The sequence below is a fragment of the Rhinichthys klamathensis genome, unplaced genomic scaffold, assembly GCF_029890125.1.
Source record: "Rhinichthys klamathensis goyatoka isolate OS25496 unplaced genomic scaffold, OSU_Roscu_1.1 h1tg000111l_1, whole genome shotgun sequence".
Classification (NCBI taxonomy): domain Eukaryota; kingdom Metazoa; phylum Chordata; class Actinopteri; order Cypriniformes; family Leuciscidae; genus Rhinichthys; species Rhinichthys klamathensis.
The window spans coordinates 14,711,421-14,733,651 of record NW_026606649.1 but is presented as its reverse complement, the minus strand read 5'-3'; the positions used below and the strand labels follow the sequence as shown (position 1 = coordinate 14,733,651).

Sequence of the window (22,231 nt, the reverse complement as noted above, 5' to 3'; positions counted from 1 at the left end):
AATGCGTGTTGGACATCCACGTTCTGTTTCTTCGCGTAAAACTCCAGCCATTGTATAGACGCGTTTGAGAAAGCTTTATACTGATTAATGTATGCGTGACTGTGTGTGAGAGCCAGGGTGTCACGCGCAAGGAAATTAGTTTTGAACACCTTCATACACGTTCCAGCAAGTGTCACTGATTTAAACGGATCAATGTTTGTACATTCGATGAATTCTTCACGATATTTTATACACGCTAGGCGTAAAATAATCACGTCATTCCGACAGTAAAAAGCGAGCTCCTTTTTGAAGTCAAAGACCCCTGATACACCTGTGTACCATTGATCAAATCTAGAGCGCTCGGTTTGACTGAGAGTGTCATAACCGTAAAACTCTTTTGCCGGATAGGGCCCCACGTAATTTGCATTCTCCAATCTATTGAAGTGGTGGGGGAAAAAACCCTTAACACACACACCCAGGTTTAACGCCGAGGGTAATTTTCCCAGAGACATTGGGATAAACTGGAAAGAATCGACAAAACGTTGTCTAAACACAGTATCGTACATGTATAATATACGACATCCTTGCATAATAATTTTTGGTGTTAACCCCTCCTTTGCAAGGTGTTCCGCCAGTATAAAATTGTCAAAGCCCGATGAATTATGTCCTATGAATGTAAAGCCTGCGTATTTCGTACGTCTAAAGTGTTTAACCAGAAGCTCTACACATTCTGTACCACCTGCTTCAAACGTCTCGCCGTCGTGTGTCATTGCACATACATAATTAGCTGTATGCCTGCCATTTTCAAACATAGTTTCAAAATCGTAATAAATGTATTTTTTGTCATGTGTTTCAGGCTTAAGAGGTTGAATATAGCACTCGTGGCTGCCATCATCTGGCAAGACCTCTTTGCAATGTACGCAACGCTTTGGAGAACAGGTGTGGGGTTTCAACTTATCGCCGTTTCTCACAACCCTATAAATAGAGTGACATTTCGGGCAGAAACGCAGGGTATCACACTGCGATCTTTCACCAGGTACTCGTGATTTTTTATGCGTATTGTAGCAGAAGGTATTGCTACAATATCTGAGGCAATCTGGACATTGTCTAGAGTTTGTAGCATGTGATCGGCATTCGGCCGTATTGCACACTTTACATACATATTTACATCTATGTGTGCGTATATCGTTGTGCCCTCTGTTGCAGAATTGGCAGACATAGCTATTCCCTATAAAACCTTTCAAATTTTTTATTAGATGATAATGCCCCTCGTGATTATACAAATGCACAGTCTTTGGATGAATTTCATCCATGTTTTTGTACACTTGTAGCCTCCCTGAGCAGTCTCGATGAAATACCACAATTTTTAGATCATATTTTCTCTCGAAAACAGCCAAATTGTGATACCCTATTTTATCATGTGGTGTAAAGCCACAACTTGTATGGATTTCGTACGCCGGTCTTTGTAACTGCTGATCAGTAAGCGACGGGTTAAGGAAATAGGCTAGACAAAAACTCAAACACATATTATTTTCGAAATTTGTAGGGCTGAACAAATGCATTTTATTCCTCTCTACACTCTCGCTGATCGCATGACTTGTAATTCTTCTGCGACCCCCTCCAGGCCTGTCCATAGCTACTGAAATCTGTAACGATAGTGATGTATCAGTGCAAATCTCACTGTTGCTCTGTGTTGCTTGTTCAAGCTGTTCGATAAATAATGAGGGATCATGATTATTCTCGGGTGTTAAAACGGTGTTTATGGACGTGGGTAAACTTTCTCCAGACAACGCAATGTTGATATATCCCGTTTCACCGGCCATCAGTTGAGAAAAATCTACAATCTCATTTAAAATGTTATGCAGATGAATATTAAAAGCGGCTAAATCGTTCGTGTCTATTTCTCTGAGATTAAGCGTTCTATTAATTTCTACTCCGTTGAAACGCGGTCTTGGAATAATTGTGAAATCACCCACGCAACCACCCTCGGTAGCAAGACTGCGTATTTCTGCCTGGCTCAAACTCATCTCAGGGGGCTGGGGGTTCGTTCGATCAGGCACCCCCGTGCCTGTCTGTGTGCTTTCATTATCGTCATGTACGGGTATTTCCCCCAAATTTTCTTGCTCTGCTATTATATTTCGCAATAGCTCGGTTGTGGTTAGACCATTTGTGTTTATCATTCGTAACTGCTCATTTATTAAAAGACGTAAACTGTTAGTGTGACGTCTAGATCTTTCGGCTTCTTCGGCTTCAGAGTCTGAGTCTGTGCGCGCTCTTTTAGAAAGCATTTTGATATGTTTTATTTAAATCGTGTAAAACAAAAGCATGTGTAGGACTACCACATAAACAATAATACCACATCAATAACTAGTCACTACTAGTTTTTTAAAACAGATACAAATAATAACCATCAAATTAAACAAAATAACATCACTCGTCTGAAATAAAAAATAAGGAAATGATCACCTTCTCATGAAGACCTCATGTAATTCCCGCAATAGTCTTTGAAGAATATTTAGTCTCTCTGAGAATAGCGACAATGCAATTGTCTGTAGCTGCAGGTCTTCCCGTGCCTGCGTAATTTCCCCGCGCACTGCCAAAACCTCACTACGTAATTGCCTGTTTTCGTTCAAAGTTTGCTCATGACAAACTCCAAAAAAATCAACAGCGCTCCTTAAATCAGTCGTATGGCGATTCTGCTGGTCTATCACTCTGTGTAGAAGTGTGACAACATCGCTTTGGGACTCGTACACAATGGCCTCGGTTTGTTGAAACGATAAAGGTTGGTTAGCAACTTCTAAAATCCGTAAAAAATTCCTGTTGGTGCTGCGAAGCATGTCATGGCTCAGGTTCTGGACATCACAACATCTGTATGGGGGCCTGAAACATCCTGCAGAGTCCTCAGAACTGCCGTCATCTGATGAATCCTGGTCAGAATCGAAGGCGTCCAACACCGCTTCCTGGGATTGTAAGAAAAACTCTAAACCCCTCTCGTCGTATTCATGTGCTAGATGAAACATAATAATAGGTTATTATATGAAATATTTGTTAGATGAAATATGTAAAAAAAAAAAACAAAAAAAAATTCAACTCACAATTGTCATTTGGAGAGTTCACAGCCGATTCGGTTCCGTGATATACCTCATCGTAAAATTGTGCTAGATGAAAACATAATAATAGGTTATTATACGAAATATTTGTTAGAAGAAAATATGTAAAAAAATTTGCAACTCACAATTGTCATTTGGAGAGTTCACAGCCGATTCGGTTCCGTGATATACCTCATCGTAAAATTGTGCTAGATGAAAACATAATAATAGGTTATTATATGAAATATTTGTTAGAAGAAAATATGTAAAAATTTGCAACTCACAATTGTCATTTGGAGAGTTCACAGCCGATTCGGTTCCGTGATATAAGTCTGAAAACCGTTTCCTACACGGTGTTGAAGTGGACGTGCATTGTGCCTCAAAGTTTTGCTCTGGAGAATAAAAATAAAAATAAAAAAAAAATTCAATTATTATTTTAGAAATCTAGGAAAATATAAAATATGATAAGGTAAAAAAAAAAAAAAAAAAAAACATCGTCGCTCACCTTCGCATGGATATTCTAACTCTTCCCCGTTGTCAGAATTATAGTCCCCATAAACCTCCCGAAGACGCTTAATCCCACGTCCGGAGCCTCTGAGACCGCCCGGAGCAATAGATTGTGTTGCCCCGTCGCTGGATGAAGGCTCCTGATGCGTATCCTCGTCCGAAGTCGTATCGCTTTCGTGGGATCTGTGTGACGACCCGTAGCTCGACGACCCTGGCGTCCCCCAAGGTGTGACGTTGTCGTACGACCTACTGGTCTCATCCAATGGATCGGTCGCTACACTCGCCAATACATCCCCTGAGCATCCTAGCACGTGACTGGGGGAGCGTGATAATATGTTTTCGAAGTTATTCACTTCTGACGAATTTTCATTATAAACATGTAAAAAATCATCAGGTGAAACACCGTCTGGAAAGGACTCCACATCTAAAATCAGACAGATGTATATTAACAACAGTAATATTTTCAATGAAATGTATAACGTTTGGAAAATTTACTCACAAAGCTCGTTCAAAATTTCCATCAAATCTTCGTCAAAATATACACCCTCGGCTCCCTCTGCTGTTTCATGTTTAAAAATGAGAGAAGAAAATTAAACACTCATTTGTTATAATATTTTTGTAAAAAAAAAAAAAAAGAAATAGACTACACCCTACCGTATTGATCTTCGGCCATGTTTTGTAGGATATCGAATCTGTAGACGATCTCGCTCAGTGTATATCGATCGAATGAGCTGGTCTCTTGTCTTCGTAAGACCCCCCCAAATTCAAAAAACACATTTTTCCTCTCAACCCCTAAGTAAAACGATCCTCCGTCGGAAAACACATCTTTCTCGAAGAATAGTTCTTTCAACTCCGCATGGGATCTGATAGCTGACTTTACAACTAGAAAAACATATGGTGAATCTCCCGATAGAACCGGGCCAAACATCGCTGATAAAAACCATGCAATAAAATAAAATAACCCATGCAATAAAATAAAATCACGCTTCACCAAAACTTCACAACTCCGCATGGGATCTGATAGTTGATTTTACAACTAGAAAAAGACACGTGGTGAATCTCACGATAGAACCGGCCAAACATCACTGATAAGCCATGCAATAAAATAAAACCACTCTTCACCAAAACTTCAAAAGAGAAAAAATAAAAACAGACCCCCCTCATGTTTTCAAACACATCAAGGGGGGTCAGTTACGGAGCCAATAGTATGTGATAGTGTGTGTGTGTGTGTGTGTGTGTGTGTGTGTGTGTGTGTGTGTGTGTGTGTGTGTGTGTGTGTGTGTTGGTGTCTAGCGGTGAGACTTAAATTCTTTGGTCTAAACATTTAATTATGCATTCATCTGTAGGGTAGTCATTGTTATGCTTAACAACTTATAGGCTCCTACAAGGAGTATCCATGTACGGAGTATCCAAAACCTATTTACATAGAGAGATATACAAATAATTATAGAATAAAAACCCCGTATTAAACAAATATAAAAGATTAATAAAAAAAAAGTGTTTTCCCACACACGTCACGTGTGGGGGTGTGCCGTGGGAGGAGTCAGGGTGTGGGGTGGTGTACAGACTTTGCTGTCATCATTGCTGTCAGACCTCCTGTACGATCAGATGTGTTTTTATCGTGCATCCCGGAGATTACACTCTGTGCTCTTTCACACATGTTTAAACACAAAACTGGTTAAACTTATCTTCCTCTTTCAACGTTTTGCACAAACGATTATTTGTCTGATGACATTTTAACACTAACACTTATAAGAAATACAAATTATACTTTTAACATTTATACACTGTTTTAAAACTGGTTTTGAATGTACAACAGACTTTGATAAAACACTGAACTTACCTCGTCAACCTTACGGTCAACCTTCTTAAAAATAAATAAAAAAATAAAATAAAAAAAGATTTGAAAACACATTGTTTTAATGTTTTTCAACATTGTTTTAATGTTTTTCAACATTTTTAACGTTTTTACATTTTTAAATCATAAAACTCTCACTGACACACTTCAAATCCTCACAACCCTGAGGGGAGGGGTGGCCGGAGGGGGTGAGGGAGGTGGAAAGAGGAGGGGGGGCCGTGGGAAAATTCCCACGGTCCAGGTGTTCAGACCGGAAGTGGGTGGGTGGGGTAGAAGGGGGCGTGGCTTGAGCGTGGGAACCATTTTATTGGGCAATAAATCACTCAAAGTGATGGCTTGTGCCCTTATTACGGTGGCCGAGAGGTGCAAAACAAATTACAATTCAGAAAACAAAATAACAATTCAGAAAACACAACGACAATTCAGAAAACACAACGACAATTCGTTCAAAACGGAAAAGGTAGGTATATTTTGAGAATGGCATACTTGTCGCTGATTGGACGAGACACCTGTCAATCAAGCCAGAACCGGAATCAAGCGATTACTGGAAGTACCGAGGGTAGAAAAACGATTCGTTTTTCTCTACTGTGAACGAGATTATAATGTTATTCCCCGATGCTGATGTACAGATGAAACGTTAAATATGAAGTAGGAGACATATATTTCTCTCGGTTGTTTAGTTTTCTTAACTTTATATCTCGGCGCTGTGCTGCAGAATTGGGGATTCCCTCAATACGTCATTGTCCAGGATTGATCACCCTGCCCACAGTACAATAAAAGACCAAACTCCCACCTTATTGGGGATTTAGGCTATATTAATAGGCTACAGGTAAGCAGATGGACCAGAATGAACGTGACGCGCAAAGTTTTACGCTAAGTGATTCCAAGTAACGTTATAGGCTAACGTTACTGGCATAAGCTGGCCTAGATATTCGTACATTTAGGGACCGTGACCGTCTCTAAAGTTACATACGACATTGGTACACACGTTTCTAACTTCAATAGCATTTTAATGACTTACAGTCATAAAACCATCTGTAAATTGTTCATGATGTAGATGTCAGGCATGATGCACACTTTTTAGATTTGATATTAAAATTAATATGAGTTCATGCGGTACTGAAATAATATGTACACATGATTTGACAGTTTATTTGATTAAAATACCAAAAACGAATCGCCTTTCTACCCTCGGTACTTCCAGTAATCGCTTGATTCCGGTTCTGGCTTGATTGACAGGTGTCTCGTCCAATCAGCGACAAGTATGCCATTCTCAAAATATACCTACCTTTTCCGTTTTGAATGAATTGTCGTTGTGTTTTCTGAATTGTCGTTGTGTTTTCTGAATTGTCGTTGTGTTTTCTGAATTGTCGTTGTGTTTTCTGAATTGTTGTTGTGTTTTCTGAATTGTTGTTTTGTTTTCTGAATTGTTATTTTGTTTTTGGATTTGTTATTTTGTTTTTATAATTGTGATTTGTTTTGCACCTCTCGGCCACCGTACCTTATACCTCTCTCTGACACTCACTCTGTGTTTGCATACTTTACCACAGCTGAAATGAAATAAATGCAATATTTGTCAAACACAGATGTTTCAGAGACATTTTCAGTCAATAGTTGCTGTACTGCTCACATCGTCTGTTAGTACAAGAAGTTCAACATAAGCCTATACTATTTAAATACAAATGTAGTGGGGTCTACGTTTTTTTAATCAGTTTCATTTGGATAAATATGACACAATATAATATCATGACTACATGAAAAGAGATTTTACGGTTATAAATTAGTGGAACTGAAGGTGTGAGAATAGGAAACAACAGTGGTTACATCGACTGAAGCGACATATTCTCATATTCAGAGGAAAAAGGCACTGATTGAAGTCTTAGGTGTGATGTCACTTAATTGGGATAAATTATCTGAGATGCACATGAGGAAAGGGGAGCATTCAGCAGCATTTTCAGAACGATTATTGGAGATGTTTAAAACTTTCAGTGACAATCCTGATATTACTAAGAATGATGTCAGTTTCAAGTCTGCCTTGATTAACAAATCTGACCCACTCACCCGGTCTGCTGTGACAATGCTTGTGACACCACTCTCTGAATATAATGACATTATTGGTAAAATGACACTGTTTTACAACAATAATGCTAATGCTAATGCAAATAGTCAAATGAAAACTGCCAAATCTAGACATCCAGTTGCTGCCTTTGGTGGGAGAGAATGTTCTACATTATCTAATGGTTCCCATCATAGACCAAGGAGATTTGCAAGAATAAATTCAGAAGGTGTTATTCTTTGCTATGCATGTGGAAAAGCTGGTCACATTGCTAGACATTGTCAAGACAATGAGAGACCTCTTCAAAGCTTTGTCTGTCATGCATGCGGAAAGGATGGTCACATTGCAAGGCACTGTTTGGAGAAAAGAAAGGAAGGTCAGGAAGTTGTTTGTTTTGCTTGTGGAATGATGGGCCACAAGGCAAGACAGTGTCACTTTTCACACGAAAGAAAGATGGGCTATCGTGATTTGCTTAAGAAAATAGGCAATTTAGAAACCCAGTTGGTACTGTTGAAAGGAAATAAAGAAGAAGCGATTCACACCTTGTCAAACATATCACTGCAAGAGCAACATGACTGCAGCTCGCACGTCCTGATTCTGCCGAGTTAGACGCGTTCCTGGGTCAACAAGGGAGGTGCTTATGCAAAATTGATCAACCAATCAGATTCATCACGTGACATCATCCAGATTGAGCGCTACTTTTTGAATTTGCCAGCCATCAACGTCTCTACTTCATTTCACAGAGGTAAGTGCAATTTGTATAAAACGTATAATTTCAAATGCGTGTCTGTATCTACTGTAATGTATTCTTTTTAATTTCACGATGAATGCATTACTAACGCTAACAACACTAACTAAACTGCTCATATAAGGTGCAAATCTCCTATCGGACCGAGATCGTTTCGTCATCCGATCCGGTATGGTGTTTTCCCCGTGATCGTATCGTCGGATCTTTTCTCCCGTTGATGTATATCACTTTTCCCCTGCATTCGTTTAGCAGACCCTCATAATCCTTTTGCAAAAGAAAAGCAAAACACTTTAGCGGATGGGACCAAATAGGCTACCAATAATGCGGGTTATTCAATCAAAATAATATCAATACAATATCTAATATAAGACAAACTGTAATCTATCACTGTATTTAAATAATCATAATAATAATAATGCAATATCTAGTAGGCCCATAAGGCAAACTGTAGCCTTATATAAAATGTAATATTAATGAAATATATTTTGTTGACCCAGGAACATCATATTTTTATGTTGACTCAGGGACATCATTCATTATTACTCATCTAATATAAGACAGACGGTAATCAATCACTGTATTTAAATAATCATAATCATAATATAATATCTAATATTAAATAAACTGTAATATTTCTCTGTATGGGCTAATATTAATAATAGAAATAATAATAATAATTAAATATATTTTGTTGACCCAGGAACATCATATTTTTATGTTGACCCAGAGACATCATTCTTTATTACTCATCTAATATAAGACAGACAGTAATCAATCACTGTATTTAAATAATCATAATCATAATATAATATCTAGTATAAGACAAACTGTAATCTATGTAATAATAATAATTAAATATATTGTGTTGACCCAGGGACATCATTCCTTATTTAAATAATCATATAATATCTAATATTAGACAAACTGTAATATTTCACTATATAATATTAATAATAGTAATAATACTAATAATGAAATATATTGTGTTGACCCAGGGACATCATTCCTTATTTAAATAATCATATAATATCTAATATTAGACAAACTGTAATATTTCACTATATAATATTAATAATAGTAATAATACTAATAATGAAATATTTTTATGTTGACCCAGAGACATCATTCTTTATTACTCATCTAATATAAGACAGACGGTAATCAATCACTGTATTTAAATAATCATAATAATAATATGATGTCTAATATTAAATAAACTGTAATATTTCTCTGTATAGGCTAATATTAATAATAGAAATAATAATAATAATAAAATATATTTTGTTGACCCAGGAACATCATATTTTTATGTTGACCCAGAGACATCATTCCTTATTACTCATCTAATATAAGACAGACAGTAATCAATCACTGTATTTAAATAATCATAATAATGATATAATATCTAATATTAGACAAACTGTAATCTATGTAATACTAATAATTAAGTATCTTGTGTTGACCCAGGGACATCATTCCTTATTTAAATAATCATAATAATATAATATCTAATATTAGACAAACTGTAATATTTCACTATATAATATTAATAATAGTAATAATACTAATTATTAAATATATTTTGTTGACCCAGGAACATCATATTTTTATGTTGACCCAGAGACATCATTCTTTATTACTCATCTAATATAAGACAGACGGTAATCAATCACTGTATTTAAATAATCATAATAATAATATAATATCTAATATTACACAAACTGTAATATTTCACTATATAATATTAATAATAATAATAATAATAATAATTAAATATATTTTGTTGACCCAGGAACATCATATTTTTATGTTGACTCAGGGACATCATTCCTTATTACTCATCTAATATAAGACAGACGGTAATCAATCACTGTATTTAAATAATCATAATAATAATATAATACCTAATATTAAATAAACTGTAATATTTCACTATATAATATTAATAATAATAATAATAATAATAATTAAATATATTTTGTTGACCCAGGAACATCATATTTTTATGTTGACTCAGGGACATCATTCTTTATTACTCATCTAATATAAGACAGACAGTAATCAATCACTGTATTTAAATAATCATAATCATAATATAATATCTAATATTACACAAACTGTAATATTTCACTATATAATATTAATAATAATAATAATAATAATAATAATAATTAAATATATTTTGTTGACCCAGGAACATCATATTTAATGTTGACCCAGAGACATCATTCCTTATTTAAATAATCATAATAATAATAATATAATACCTAATATTAAATAAACTGTAATATTTCACTATATAATATTAATAATAATAATAATAATTAAATATCTTTTGTTGACCCAGGAACATCATATTTTTATGTTGACTCAGGGACATCATTCCTTATTTAAATAATCATAATAATAATAATATAATATCTAATATTAGACAAACTGTAATATTTCACAATATAATATTAATAATAGTAGTAATAATAATAATAATAATAATTAAATATATTTTGTTGACCCAGGGACATCATATTTTTATGTTGACCCAGGGACATCATTCCTTATTACTCATCTAATATAAGACAGACAGTAATCAATCACTGTATTTAAATAATCATAATAATAATATAATATCTAATATTAAATAAACTGTAATATTTCTCTATATAGGCTAATATTAATAATAGAAATAATAATAATAATGAAATATATTTTGTTGACCCAGGAACATCATATTTTTATGTTGACCCAGAGACATCATTCTTTATTACTCATCTAATATAAGACAGACAGTAATCAATCACTGTATTTAAATAATCATAATAATAAAATATATTTTGTTGACCCAGGCGCATCATACCTCATAGCTCAAGTTTTATCTCATTTGAAGATGATCACAATATGAAACCAATTTCAAATTTCTTAATTAACATTAATTTTCTTCTTTGTACAGATCATCTATGGAGAAAGATAAAGGGTAAATATTATTAAAATATTGTCTGTCTGTATATAAACCAGAAATTTGACTTATTGCAACATTTGTACAAAAATGTTTTATTTTTTTATTGCAACATTTGTACAAAAATTTGTTGTTTTTTTCTTCCTTTTTTTCCTTTGAGGTCCTTCCGTGTGCCCTTATTGACGAAAGAGTCACTTGCGACACTAGATGACGGAATGTGGCTGAATGACATTGTCATAGACATTGCATTGAGGTAATTCTTTTGAAGCATCATAAAACTGCAAATCATAATATTCTTAGCAATAATTTTCAACTAAATCTTTCTAGGTCTGTTCATGAAGAATTAGGACGTCATATAAGGCGGAAATCTTTGATCTACCCAGTGCATTTTTACACTAAATTAAAAACCAGGTAGGAGTTACTGATATGTTAAGAAAGATAAAGGGATCATTAAATGAATTTGAATTTCACAGCCAGTTTCTCTTTATATATTTTTTAGATGTTCATGCTACAGTGTCTAGCCTTGCATGGCTCTTGAAGAAGCCATGTAGTGTCATAGTTATATATTGAATCCTATTATTGAAGAATAATTGTAACCACATGATTTATCATGTCATCTGTGCAATTTTAGTGGATTTTCTGGTGTCATCAACTGGACAAAACATGAGGACATTTTTCGAATGGACTATCTTTTGATAGTCGAGAATGTTCTAGGGTGAGAACTTTATTTATTTACTGGTTGTTATGACTTATTACACAGCTCTGTGTCAAGCTCAAATATGAATGGCCAGTCGCACCTTCTAACAGTGTGTTGATTCTCAGTAACAACACATATTGGGGTTTATTATGCAATAACCAGTCTAATTAACTTTTCATGTTACATATTAGATGCCCATTTAAACATTTAAAATAATGGAAGTGATGGTGCCCCTTAAAATAGTAGCACTGTGAATGGCACATATGCAATTATCAAAACTTATTTTACTTGTATTGTCTATTAATGATTTTCAGAAATCACTGGAGACTCATGATTGTGTGCTTCCCTGGAAATGAAGAAGTGGAACACATCAAAAGGGGACGAAAATTGGTGCAAAAAAGGAGGTAAATATGTATTTAGCATTTGGGTAATTATATTTGGTGCTGTTACCCCACAATGAAATAACGCTGCTACTTTTAGTCCATTACCAAACATTTATATTATTAGATTTCTCTGTGTTAAATCAATTGTGTTGTACATTTAGGCCTTGCATTTTAATGCTAGACTCCCAGTCTGAGGAAGTGAGTGACAGCATGGATGTGTTCCAAAACATTCGAAGGTTGGTTCTGTTGTATATCGGCCCATATTTTTATGTAAATACAACACAAAATTAAAATTTTTACTCATTCTCAATTTGTTTTAAACATACATGACTTTCTTCTATAGAACACAAAGGAGGACTTTGAAATGGTTACCTGGGATTAGTCATTATCATACAGTGACGATAATAAGTACTGTATGTTAGCTTTTGAACTCCATATAGCATGAAAAAGGACCACAGTTGAAAGTAGTAGTCATTACACATTTATTATATTCCAAGGCTTCTTAAACCATACACTATGTTTGTAACAGTAAGACAAATTCAATTTGATATCAGCAAACTTGAAAAGTGGATAATGGTTAGCGAACAATAATCTTAGTTTCCTAGCTGTCCTGTTAATATATAAAGGGATAAAAAAGTGCCTTAAAGTTTTCTGTTTGGCTAAAAAAATAATTAGACTGTGGTGCACAGACACTTTTATTACAGTTTAGGGCTCTCACAGAGATGGATGCAATTTCAGAACTGTTCATTCTCTATTTATAAAGCTTGAAATAATTCTGTTTTATAATGACAATTGTCATTGATTGTAAACTGACTGAGAAGGACAATCCTCAAAGATGACAATCTGCTCGTGTTCTGTTTGGCAGAAGAAAGTCATTTGAAGTACATTTGGGTGATTAAATTATTGATAGATTTATAGATTGATAGATTTTTCATTTTAGGGTGACCTATCTCTTTAAGATATGAGCAAGTATAATGTTGCAAAGCAAGGACAAGGCATGCTTTAACAAAAAGTTCGGTAACACTTTACAATACGGGTGCACTAATAAGCATTAATTCATGCTTAACTAATGCAGATAATACTGAATTAATGTGTAACTAATGATTATCTAAGCTATTCATTAATGATTACCACATTAGGAACTAATTAAGAGTCTGTAAGGTTAATGTATTAGTTCATACATGCATTGTTATTAATTAAATATGTAATTGTGGATTAATTCCCTAATAACTCATTTTTTTAAATAATAGTGTTAATTAATATGTTAATTACCAGAATGAGCCAAAGCCTTGTATTTCAACTTCCAGATAATACAGGTACACTAATATGCATTTATACATGATTAATTACTTCATTGTTAGTGCAAATTCATGTGTAAATTACTACAATTACTAAATGACTAGTTAATAATGATGTGCCTCAACAAGTAAAGTCATAACATAATGATACCTTTGCAAATCATTAGCTAATGATTAATTAAAGCAGACAACTGGAAGTTGAAGTGCATAGCTTTGACTAATTGTGGTAATTAACACATTAATTTACACTATTAGTTAATAAAATGTTATTAAGGAATTAATACACAATGACACATTGAATTAATAGCAATTCATGTATTACTTAATCTATTAATCATATCGACTCTTTATTAGTTGCTGATGCAGTAATCATTAATTAATGGTGTAGTTCTTCATGAGTCATACATTAACTCATGATTATCTGTGCATTAGTTAAACATGAATTAATGCATATTAGTGCACCCGTATTGTAAAGTGTTACCAAAAGGTCAATAAAATGTCATAGAGATAAACATTTAATAAGGTTGTTTTTGTATTGCAGTTACTTAACAGAAATGTGGAAAAACACAAGAAAAAAGCCTCGCACCTTTTCTGCAGATTCTATGCCAGCCCTGAAAGTGCGGGTACCCGGACAGCAAGGAAACATGTCTGAATGCGGCATATTTGTGTTACTCTATGCAGAGAACTTTCTGAAGGTAAGTAAAATGGTTTCATAGATGTTGGTTAGCACTTTTTTTTCTTTCTTTCAATCATGGCACTGTGCATGTCACTAAAATAAAACAAATAATTTATGTTTCAATTCTTTCCTCTAGGATCCTCCCAAAGAACTAATTGATGAACTTGACTGTACATCCTGGTTTACACTGGCCGATGCATTTTCAAGGCGTGCACAGATCAGGGACAAAATGCGAAGTAGTTTAGAAGGTGTGTTTGTCTATTTATAGCCTGATGAAATCAATTCAGTTAAAATATCTAAAATCATGTGCCACTATTTTCTTACATTTTAGGAAGATATTTTAAAAACAGCATAGGGTGCACAAGCATAACTTTCTGTTGTTTTGATTTGTCAGATGATATACTTAACCTGTGCAACAATAATCTTGTAATACTGGTGATTGACTATGAGTTTTGTTTATGCAGCACAGGCAAGAGAAGCAGAGGAAAACAAAGCAGAAGAAAGAGAAAGTGAAGAGGAGCAAACGGTTGCTGAGAGTGAGCAAGAGAAAAACATAGCCAAGAAAAGAAAAATAGAAGGTATAGAGGAGGAAAAGATGCCTGAGGAAAAAAAAGAAGACAAAACAACCCAGGGAGGAAACTATACAGTTCTGGGTAGGCTGTCAGTGCCAGGCACCAAAAGGAAGTACACTGTAACCCAAGATGAACTGAAGAGAAGAATCATGGCAGAAAACATGTCTAACAATCTGTTAAGAAGCCTGATTAGGGTTTGTATATGCTCTCTATATAAACCTTATAGCTATTTGCTATACTTTTAAATTAGAGCAAAACATTTATAAAACAGTAACATTGGTTTTACCTAAAGGTTCGTAAAGAGGATCTCCCTGAGGAGCTCAGAGAACAGCGGCCGATCAAAGCAAAGACAAAGATAAGCATGTTCTCTGCTCTCAGTGAAGGGGAGGCCACAGATTTGGCCCAGGATCTGGGAGCCATGCTTGGGCGACATGTACACCTAGACATGACTGAAAGTGTTCCCAGTGCTGAGGCAGACGTTGCAAAGTAAGTTGCTTTCCACATTTAGATTTTTTAAACTTGCATCTTGCTTTAAAATCTGTCCATTGATATTTACAGGAATACACTCTGCACTCTCCAGCACTTGCTAAGGGAAAAACTGGGAGAGGAATCACCTTTTAGTCTGCTAACCCATACGCTTGGACCACAAGTGGTAGATGTTGTCATCTCATTTTTAATCAGTCAGTTTAAGTAGAGGTTCACTGAGCCATTGAACACAATAACTAATGATTGTTAAATTGTAACAAACATTGTCATCTCAGTTAAGCAAGTAATGTTACATTTAATTGGTTTAAAATATACAACATATCACTGTTGCAGAACACATTCAGACAGCTGAGTAATGTAAAACGTTCATGGTTTGTTTAGCTTTATTTACAATTAAAGATGGCATTATTACTATTTTTTTCAGATTTCAGATGTTGTAAAACGATGCATTTAAAATGTATAAGTAAAATAAACATCCAAAAATCAGCAGCCTCCTTCACTTCATTTCTCATATGCACACTTAAATTTAGCAAGTTAATTTTAAATGTATATTTTACATTGTCTTAGTGCCTTAGTTTGTTTTTTTCATATCTACATTCACTTTTATAATTTAGTTTGTCGTCTTTTGAATTTCAGTCCATACTTTCGTTTCATGTTTTTTGCTCTGTGTGGAAACAATGGTCTTATCTTTCTTGTCAGGTCTGTAGTTACTGCTGAAAATGCGGCTGTTGATCTACTCATGCTGGCATTTGTTACACTGTCATGCAGGTTTTGAATTTGCTGGCTAATGTGCTGAGGAATTGTCTGCCAATTCTGCACACTCTCCAGTATTTCCTTTAACTTCTGCACTTCAGTTTTTGAGTGGTTTGCTGCAGTGTTCACATTTAACTGCATTGACGTGTCTTCTTGCCACAAAGTAGGTACAGCTCTTGTTGATATGACATCAAATAATTCACTTGCCAGTAGAAAGCAAGCACATTTCTCAATGTAAGAGTATGTACAACAGGTGCATTGAAATGTCATCGCAGAAGTGTGGTAAATTCTCTCATGACATAAACTTTGTACATCTACCTCTTTTGTGTCAGTGCACAGAATGGAGTAAAGCTTCTTTTGCTTAAGTACGCTAGCATGTGCGTTTATTTGATGATCCAAAGCAGGAAATTTTTTAGAGTCATGTTTACTCAGCAACTCAATCACTACAAGATGTTTACAGGGATGTCCTCTGATTCCAATTGGGCAGCTACAAAAACTTTCAGATGGACAAACTTTGTAGGATAGACCAGGGGTTTGTTCTGATGGAACTTCATAAAGGTACGTGTCGTTGGATATAAGATTAATGCTATCTTGCCAACCTTTTTCCACCAATCTAGAGGCAGACTTAAGTATTTCTCCTGACTTCAAAGAGGCATTTTTCATTCTTCCAGCTGCCTGCAAATCGTGAATGACCTGGAAGTATCCATCTGTCTTCTTGATGAGAATGCTGATAAGATCATCCAGTCTACGGTTCCTAATGCCTCCCAAAAACTGATATTTTAGGCGATGGAAAAATCTAATTGGACAAGCAAAGAAAAACAATGCATGTTTTAATGTGATTGTTTTAGTTTGATATTATGATATGATAACAACATCAAAATGCTGGTGATTCTATTACATAATGTGAATTAACTCATAATCAAGTTTCATAAGTTTAATTTAAAATATTACCTTTCAACAAGATTGTTTGTATCGGAGTCAGCATGGTTGTAGCACCGTCCAAAGTCAGACCATGTGTGTCCTATTTCTAGCCAGTGATCCTTGAAGTATGAGCAAAGAGCTGGGAAATCTTCAAACCTCTTGAGGAATTGTTCAGCAGTTGACTTAAAATCTTGATGCTATTTTAACAAAATTAAAAAAGAATAGGTGATTTAATGTTAAATGTAACTGATTTAATGTTTATTTTAAAATAGTTATATAAATAGTAATAGTACAATTAAGGAAGCAAAATTGAATTGTTAATTGTACGCACTGTTGCACAAAGCTTCATCTTTCTGACGAAAGAAATGATTTCTGTTCTAACATCAGTATTTGATGGCCCACTGACTCCAGAGTCTGTCTTCGAAAGCCAGCGGACAACAGCCTGAAAAAAGAGACAATAAATAACTTACGGTACATTTTTCAAATATAAAGAATATATACATTTGTATGTATACATACTTGCATAACATGATACCAGCAAAGCAAGATATCTGACTCTGGGAAGACTTTCCGCAAGGCATTCATCTCACACATATCCTTGTCCACCATAAAGCACCTAGAGGAAACAAAATAGCATACAAGAAGGATGAAGAAACAATAGCCATGTTAACTATATATATATATATATATATCCTTCAATAAAGATAAATACAAATGCGTTATATATAACTGCATTAGCAGATTTATTTATTTTTTACATGTGAAAAACTCTGCCAGTGTGGAGTAAGACATAATGAGACTATATTAAAGATACATTCTCTGAAAACAAGTCTTTTACATCTTATGCAGTGTTGCATCAGAATGTAAATTTCTTGAAACATTTTTCTTGTTTTAAGAATGTAATAACTATGCTAAGTACATGTAACATATGTAACAAGTGCACTGTAAAATAAAATGTTACAGAGTAATTTTTTGGCAGGGCAGTGAGATTTCTGGGGGTAATTCTATAATAATTCCAATAATTGGGTAAAACCAATAATTCTACTTCAAGTATGTAAATTTAATTAAACTAAAAAATGTATATATACATACCTTGGTGCAGCAGGACACACTCTCCTTAACTGCTGTAAAGCTATCTCTAGTGTTGCCTCTTTCTCATTGCCTGTTACTATAAATGCGACTGGAACTCCATGGCCATAGTCATCTCTTATAGCCAGGGTATAAAGTGGAAAATTATACTGGTTGACGCAATGAGTAGCATCCAAAAATATAATGTTCTTTCCATGTCTGTGTAGATTCTCTCTCATGTTGGGAGTCTGAAGGATAATTATGAGATCCTTCTCATGGGAAAAAGGCTGAAAAAAAACAACATTATCCTTGAGGTGACTGGTCAATAATTTGGCTGAACTAACAGCATCATCTTTATCCAAATGGCTTCGGCGTACCAAGCATGTACGTATATTCTCAATGTCCTTTGGAGTGACAAAGTACTGACGGTTGTTCAAGTCGGTGTGTCCACGAGATCTGGACCATTTGTGGGATTCCAGTAGAATGATATCTGGCTTGACCCCCAATGAGATCCATTCTTCAATTTGTTTGACCAAATCTGGACACACTGTTTGAAAGTGTCCTTCTTGTTCACAAGTTGCATTGTGGCCATTGTGCTCTTTGCTGGTGCGTTGTACAATGATTTTGTGGCTCAGCCAATCACTTTTAATCTTAAATGATGTGTAAGCCATACATCCTGAGCTCTTGTAACTTCCATCAACAGGGTTCCCTGACCGGATACAGTAGAAAATGTAGTACCCTTTATCCTTGTCCTTTTGACTTGCAGAATTTGTGTTTCTAAAATTTGTCAAAGTTGTAAGTTTTTCTTGTATGAACGTCTCATGATTTTCTTCTTTCTTCAGGATATGCACATCAACTGTTATATTTTTGTTTTTTCCTCTTTGTCTTTCTTCACGCAACACTCTTTTCTTAATGAAACCCTCCATTTCTCTTTACATTCTGGGTAGAAAAACATGCATTATCTTTAGGGTTTTTGTCTCAGAATGTCTTTTATATTCTTAAAATAGTGTAACCACTATTATAATTAGAGTAAATACAACTTGGCCAAAAATAGACTACAAATGCTCTCCATAATATTACAATATAACACCCTGGGTCAGTAAGATAATTCATTATTATTAGGGGCCAAGCACAGAATGTGCGTAGGCACCTATTGTTTTCGTTCGCGTTCTTCTTCGTATTATTATTATTCATTTTTCCGACTGGGAGTCTATGGTAGCCCAAATAACCGCTTGCGGGAAAGTTATAACGGTTTTACATTCTGATAGAGGACAATCCCAAAATCAAATACACCAATTTTGGTGTCTCTAACTCATTCCCTCTAGCGCCACCACCTGTCCAAAGTTTCACTCATATTTATGCGAATAACTTTTTAACCATAATGCCTTCTGATCCCTGAGCTTATGCCGATTCGATTGCATCCTATGTCGTAATTTTCCGTCATATATAAATATGTCCGCCATTTTGAATTGTCCAAAAAAACTAATTTTTCAAACTCGTCCTAGATGGTTTGTCCAATTTGCACCCGATATTTCATTATTTTTATTACATATATTAGCCTACATATATTACAGTTTGTCTAATATTAGATATTATATCATTATTATGATTATTTAAATACAGTGATTGATTACCGTCTGTCTTATATTAGATGAGTAATAATGAATGATGTCTCTGGGTCAACATAAAAATATGATGTTCCTGGGTCAACAAAATATATTTAATTATTATTATTATTTCTATTATTAATATTAGCCTATACAGAGAAATATTACAGTTTATTTAATATTAGACATCATATTATTATTATGATTATTTAAATACAGTGATTGATTACCGTCTGTCTTATATTAGATGAGTAATAATGAATGATGTCCCTGGGTCAACATAAAAATATAATGTTCCTGGGTCAACAAAATATATTTAATTATTATTATTAATATTATATAGTGAAATATTACAGTTTGTGTAATATTAGATATTATATTATCATTATGATTATTTAAATACAGTGATTGATTACCGTCTGTCTTATATTAGATGAGTAATAAAGAATGATGTCTCTGGGTCAACATAAAAATATGATGTTCCTGGGTCAACAAAATATATTTCATTATTAGTATTATTACTATTATTAATATTATATAGTAAAATATTACAGTTTGTCTAATATTAGATATTATATTATTATTAGTATTATTATGATTATTTAAATAAGGAATGATGTCCCTGAGTCAACATAAAAATATGATGTCCCTGGGTCAACACAAGGCATTTAATTATTATTATTATTACGATTATTAGTGAAAATTACAGTTTGTCTAATATTATATATTATATTATTATTATGATTATTTAAATACAGTGATTGATTACCGTCTGTCTTATATTAGATGAGTAATAAGGAATGATGTCCCTGGGTCAACATAAAAATATAATGTTCCTGGGTCAACAAAATATATTTAATTATTATTATTAATATTATATAGTGAAATATTACAGTTTGTGTAATATTAGATATTATATTATCATTATGATTATTTAAATACAGTGATTGATTACCGTCTGTCTTATATTAGATGAGTAATAAAGAATGATGTCTCTGGGTCAACATAAAAATATGATGTTCCTGGGTCAACAAAATATATTTCATTATTAGTATTATTACTATTATTAATATTATATAGTGAAATATTACAGTTTGTCTAATATTAGATATTATATTATTATTAGTATTATTATGATTATTTAAATAAGGAATGATGTCCCTGAGTCAACATAAAAATATGATGTCCCTGGGTCAACACAAGGCATTTAATTATTATTATTATTACGATTATTAGTGAAAATTACAGTTTGTCTAATATTATATATTATATTATTATTATGATTATTTAAATACAGTGATTGATTATCGTCTGTCTTATATTAGATGAGTAATAAAGAATGATGTCTCTGGGTCAACATAAAAATATGATGTTCCTGGGTCAACAAAATATATTTAATTATTATTATTATTTCTATTATTAATATTAGCCTATACAGAGAAATATTACAGTTTGTCTAATATTAGATATTATATCATTATTATGATTATTTAAATACAGTGATTGATTACCGTCTGTCTTATATTAGATGAGTAATAGGGTCAACATAAAAATATGATGTTCCTGGGTCAACAAAATATATTTAATTATTATTATTATTTCTATTATTAATATTAGCCTATACAGAGAAATATTACAGTTTATTTAATATTAGATATTATATTATTATTATGATTATTTAAATACAGTGATTGATTATTGTCTGTCTTATATTAGATGAGTAATAAAGAATGATGTCCCTGAGTCAACATAAAAATATGATGTTCCTGGGTCAACAAAATATATTTAATTATTAGTATTATTACTATTATTAATATTATATAGTGAAATATTACAGTTTGTCTAATATTAGATATTATATTATTATTAGTATTATTATGATTATTTAAATAAGGAATGATGTCCCTGAGTCAACATAAAAATATGATGTCCCTGGGTCAACAAAAGGCATTTAATTATTATTATTATTACGATTATTAGTGAAAATTACAGTTTGTCTAATATTAGATATTATATTATTATTATGATTATTTAAATACAGTGATTGATTACCGTCTGTCTTATATTAGATGAGTAATAAGGAATGATGTCTCTGGGTCAACATAAAAATATGATGTTCCTGGGTCAACAAAATATATTTAATTATTATTATTAATATTATATAGTGAAATATTACAGTTTGTGTAATATTAGATATTATATTATTATTAGTATTATTATGATTATTTAACTAAGGAATGATGTCCCTGAGTCAACATAAAAATATGATGTCCCTGGGTCAACAAAATATATTTAATTATTAGTATTATTACTATTATTAATATTATATAGTGAAATATTACAGTTTGTGTAATATTAGATATTATATGATTATTTAAATAAGGAATGATGTCCCTGGGTCAACACAATATATTTAATTATTATTATTACATAGATTACAGTTTGTCTTATACTAGATATTATATTATTATTATGATTATTTAAATACAGTGATTGATTACTGTCTGTCTTATATTAGATGAGTAATAAAGAATGATGTCTCTGGGTCAACATAAAAATATGATGTTCCTGGGTCAACAA

The 22,231-nt window shown here is 33.3% G+C and overlaps 2 protein-coding genes across 2 annotated transcripts; one reads left to right on the top strand and one right to left on the bottom strand.

Annotated features, from left to right (window-relative positions):
- The first annotated feature begins 14,665 nt into the window (after positions 1-14,665).
- Positions 14,666-15,306, top strand: LOC130087787 (transcription factor aptf-4-like). Its single transcript, XM_056254263.1, has 2 exons — positions 14,666-15,010; positions 15,109-15,306. The coding sequence occupies exons 1-2, from the start codon at positions 14,690-14,692 to the stop codon at positions 15,304-15,306; spliced, it is 519 nt and encodes a 172-aa protein (XP_056110238.1). The 5' UTR covers positions 14,666-14,689.
- Positions 15,307-15,497: 191 nt separating this feature from the next.
- Positions 15,498-18,991, bottom strand: LOC130087785 (uncharacterized). Its single transcript, XM_056254262.1, has 6 exons — positions 18,069-18,991; positions 17,496-17,592; positions 17,308-17,418; positions 17,007-17,173; positions 16,484-16,851; positions 15,498-15,517 (listed from the first exon to the last, which is right to left on the bottom strand). Exons 1-6 carry the CDS (start codon positions 18,968-18,970, stop codon positions 15,498-15,500), a joined length of 1,665 nt encoding a protein of 554 aa, XP_056110237.1. The 5' UTR covers positions 18,971-18,991.
- Between the last annotated feature and the right edge of the window lie 3,240 nt (positions 18,992-22,231).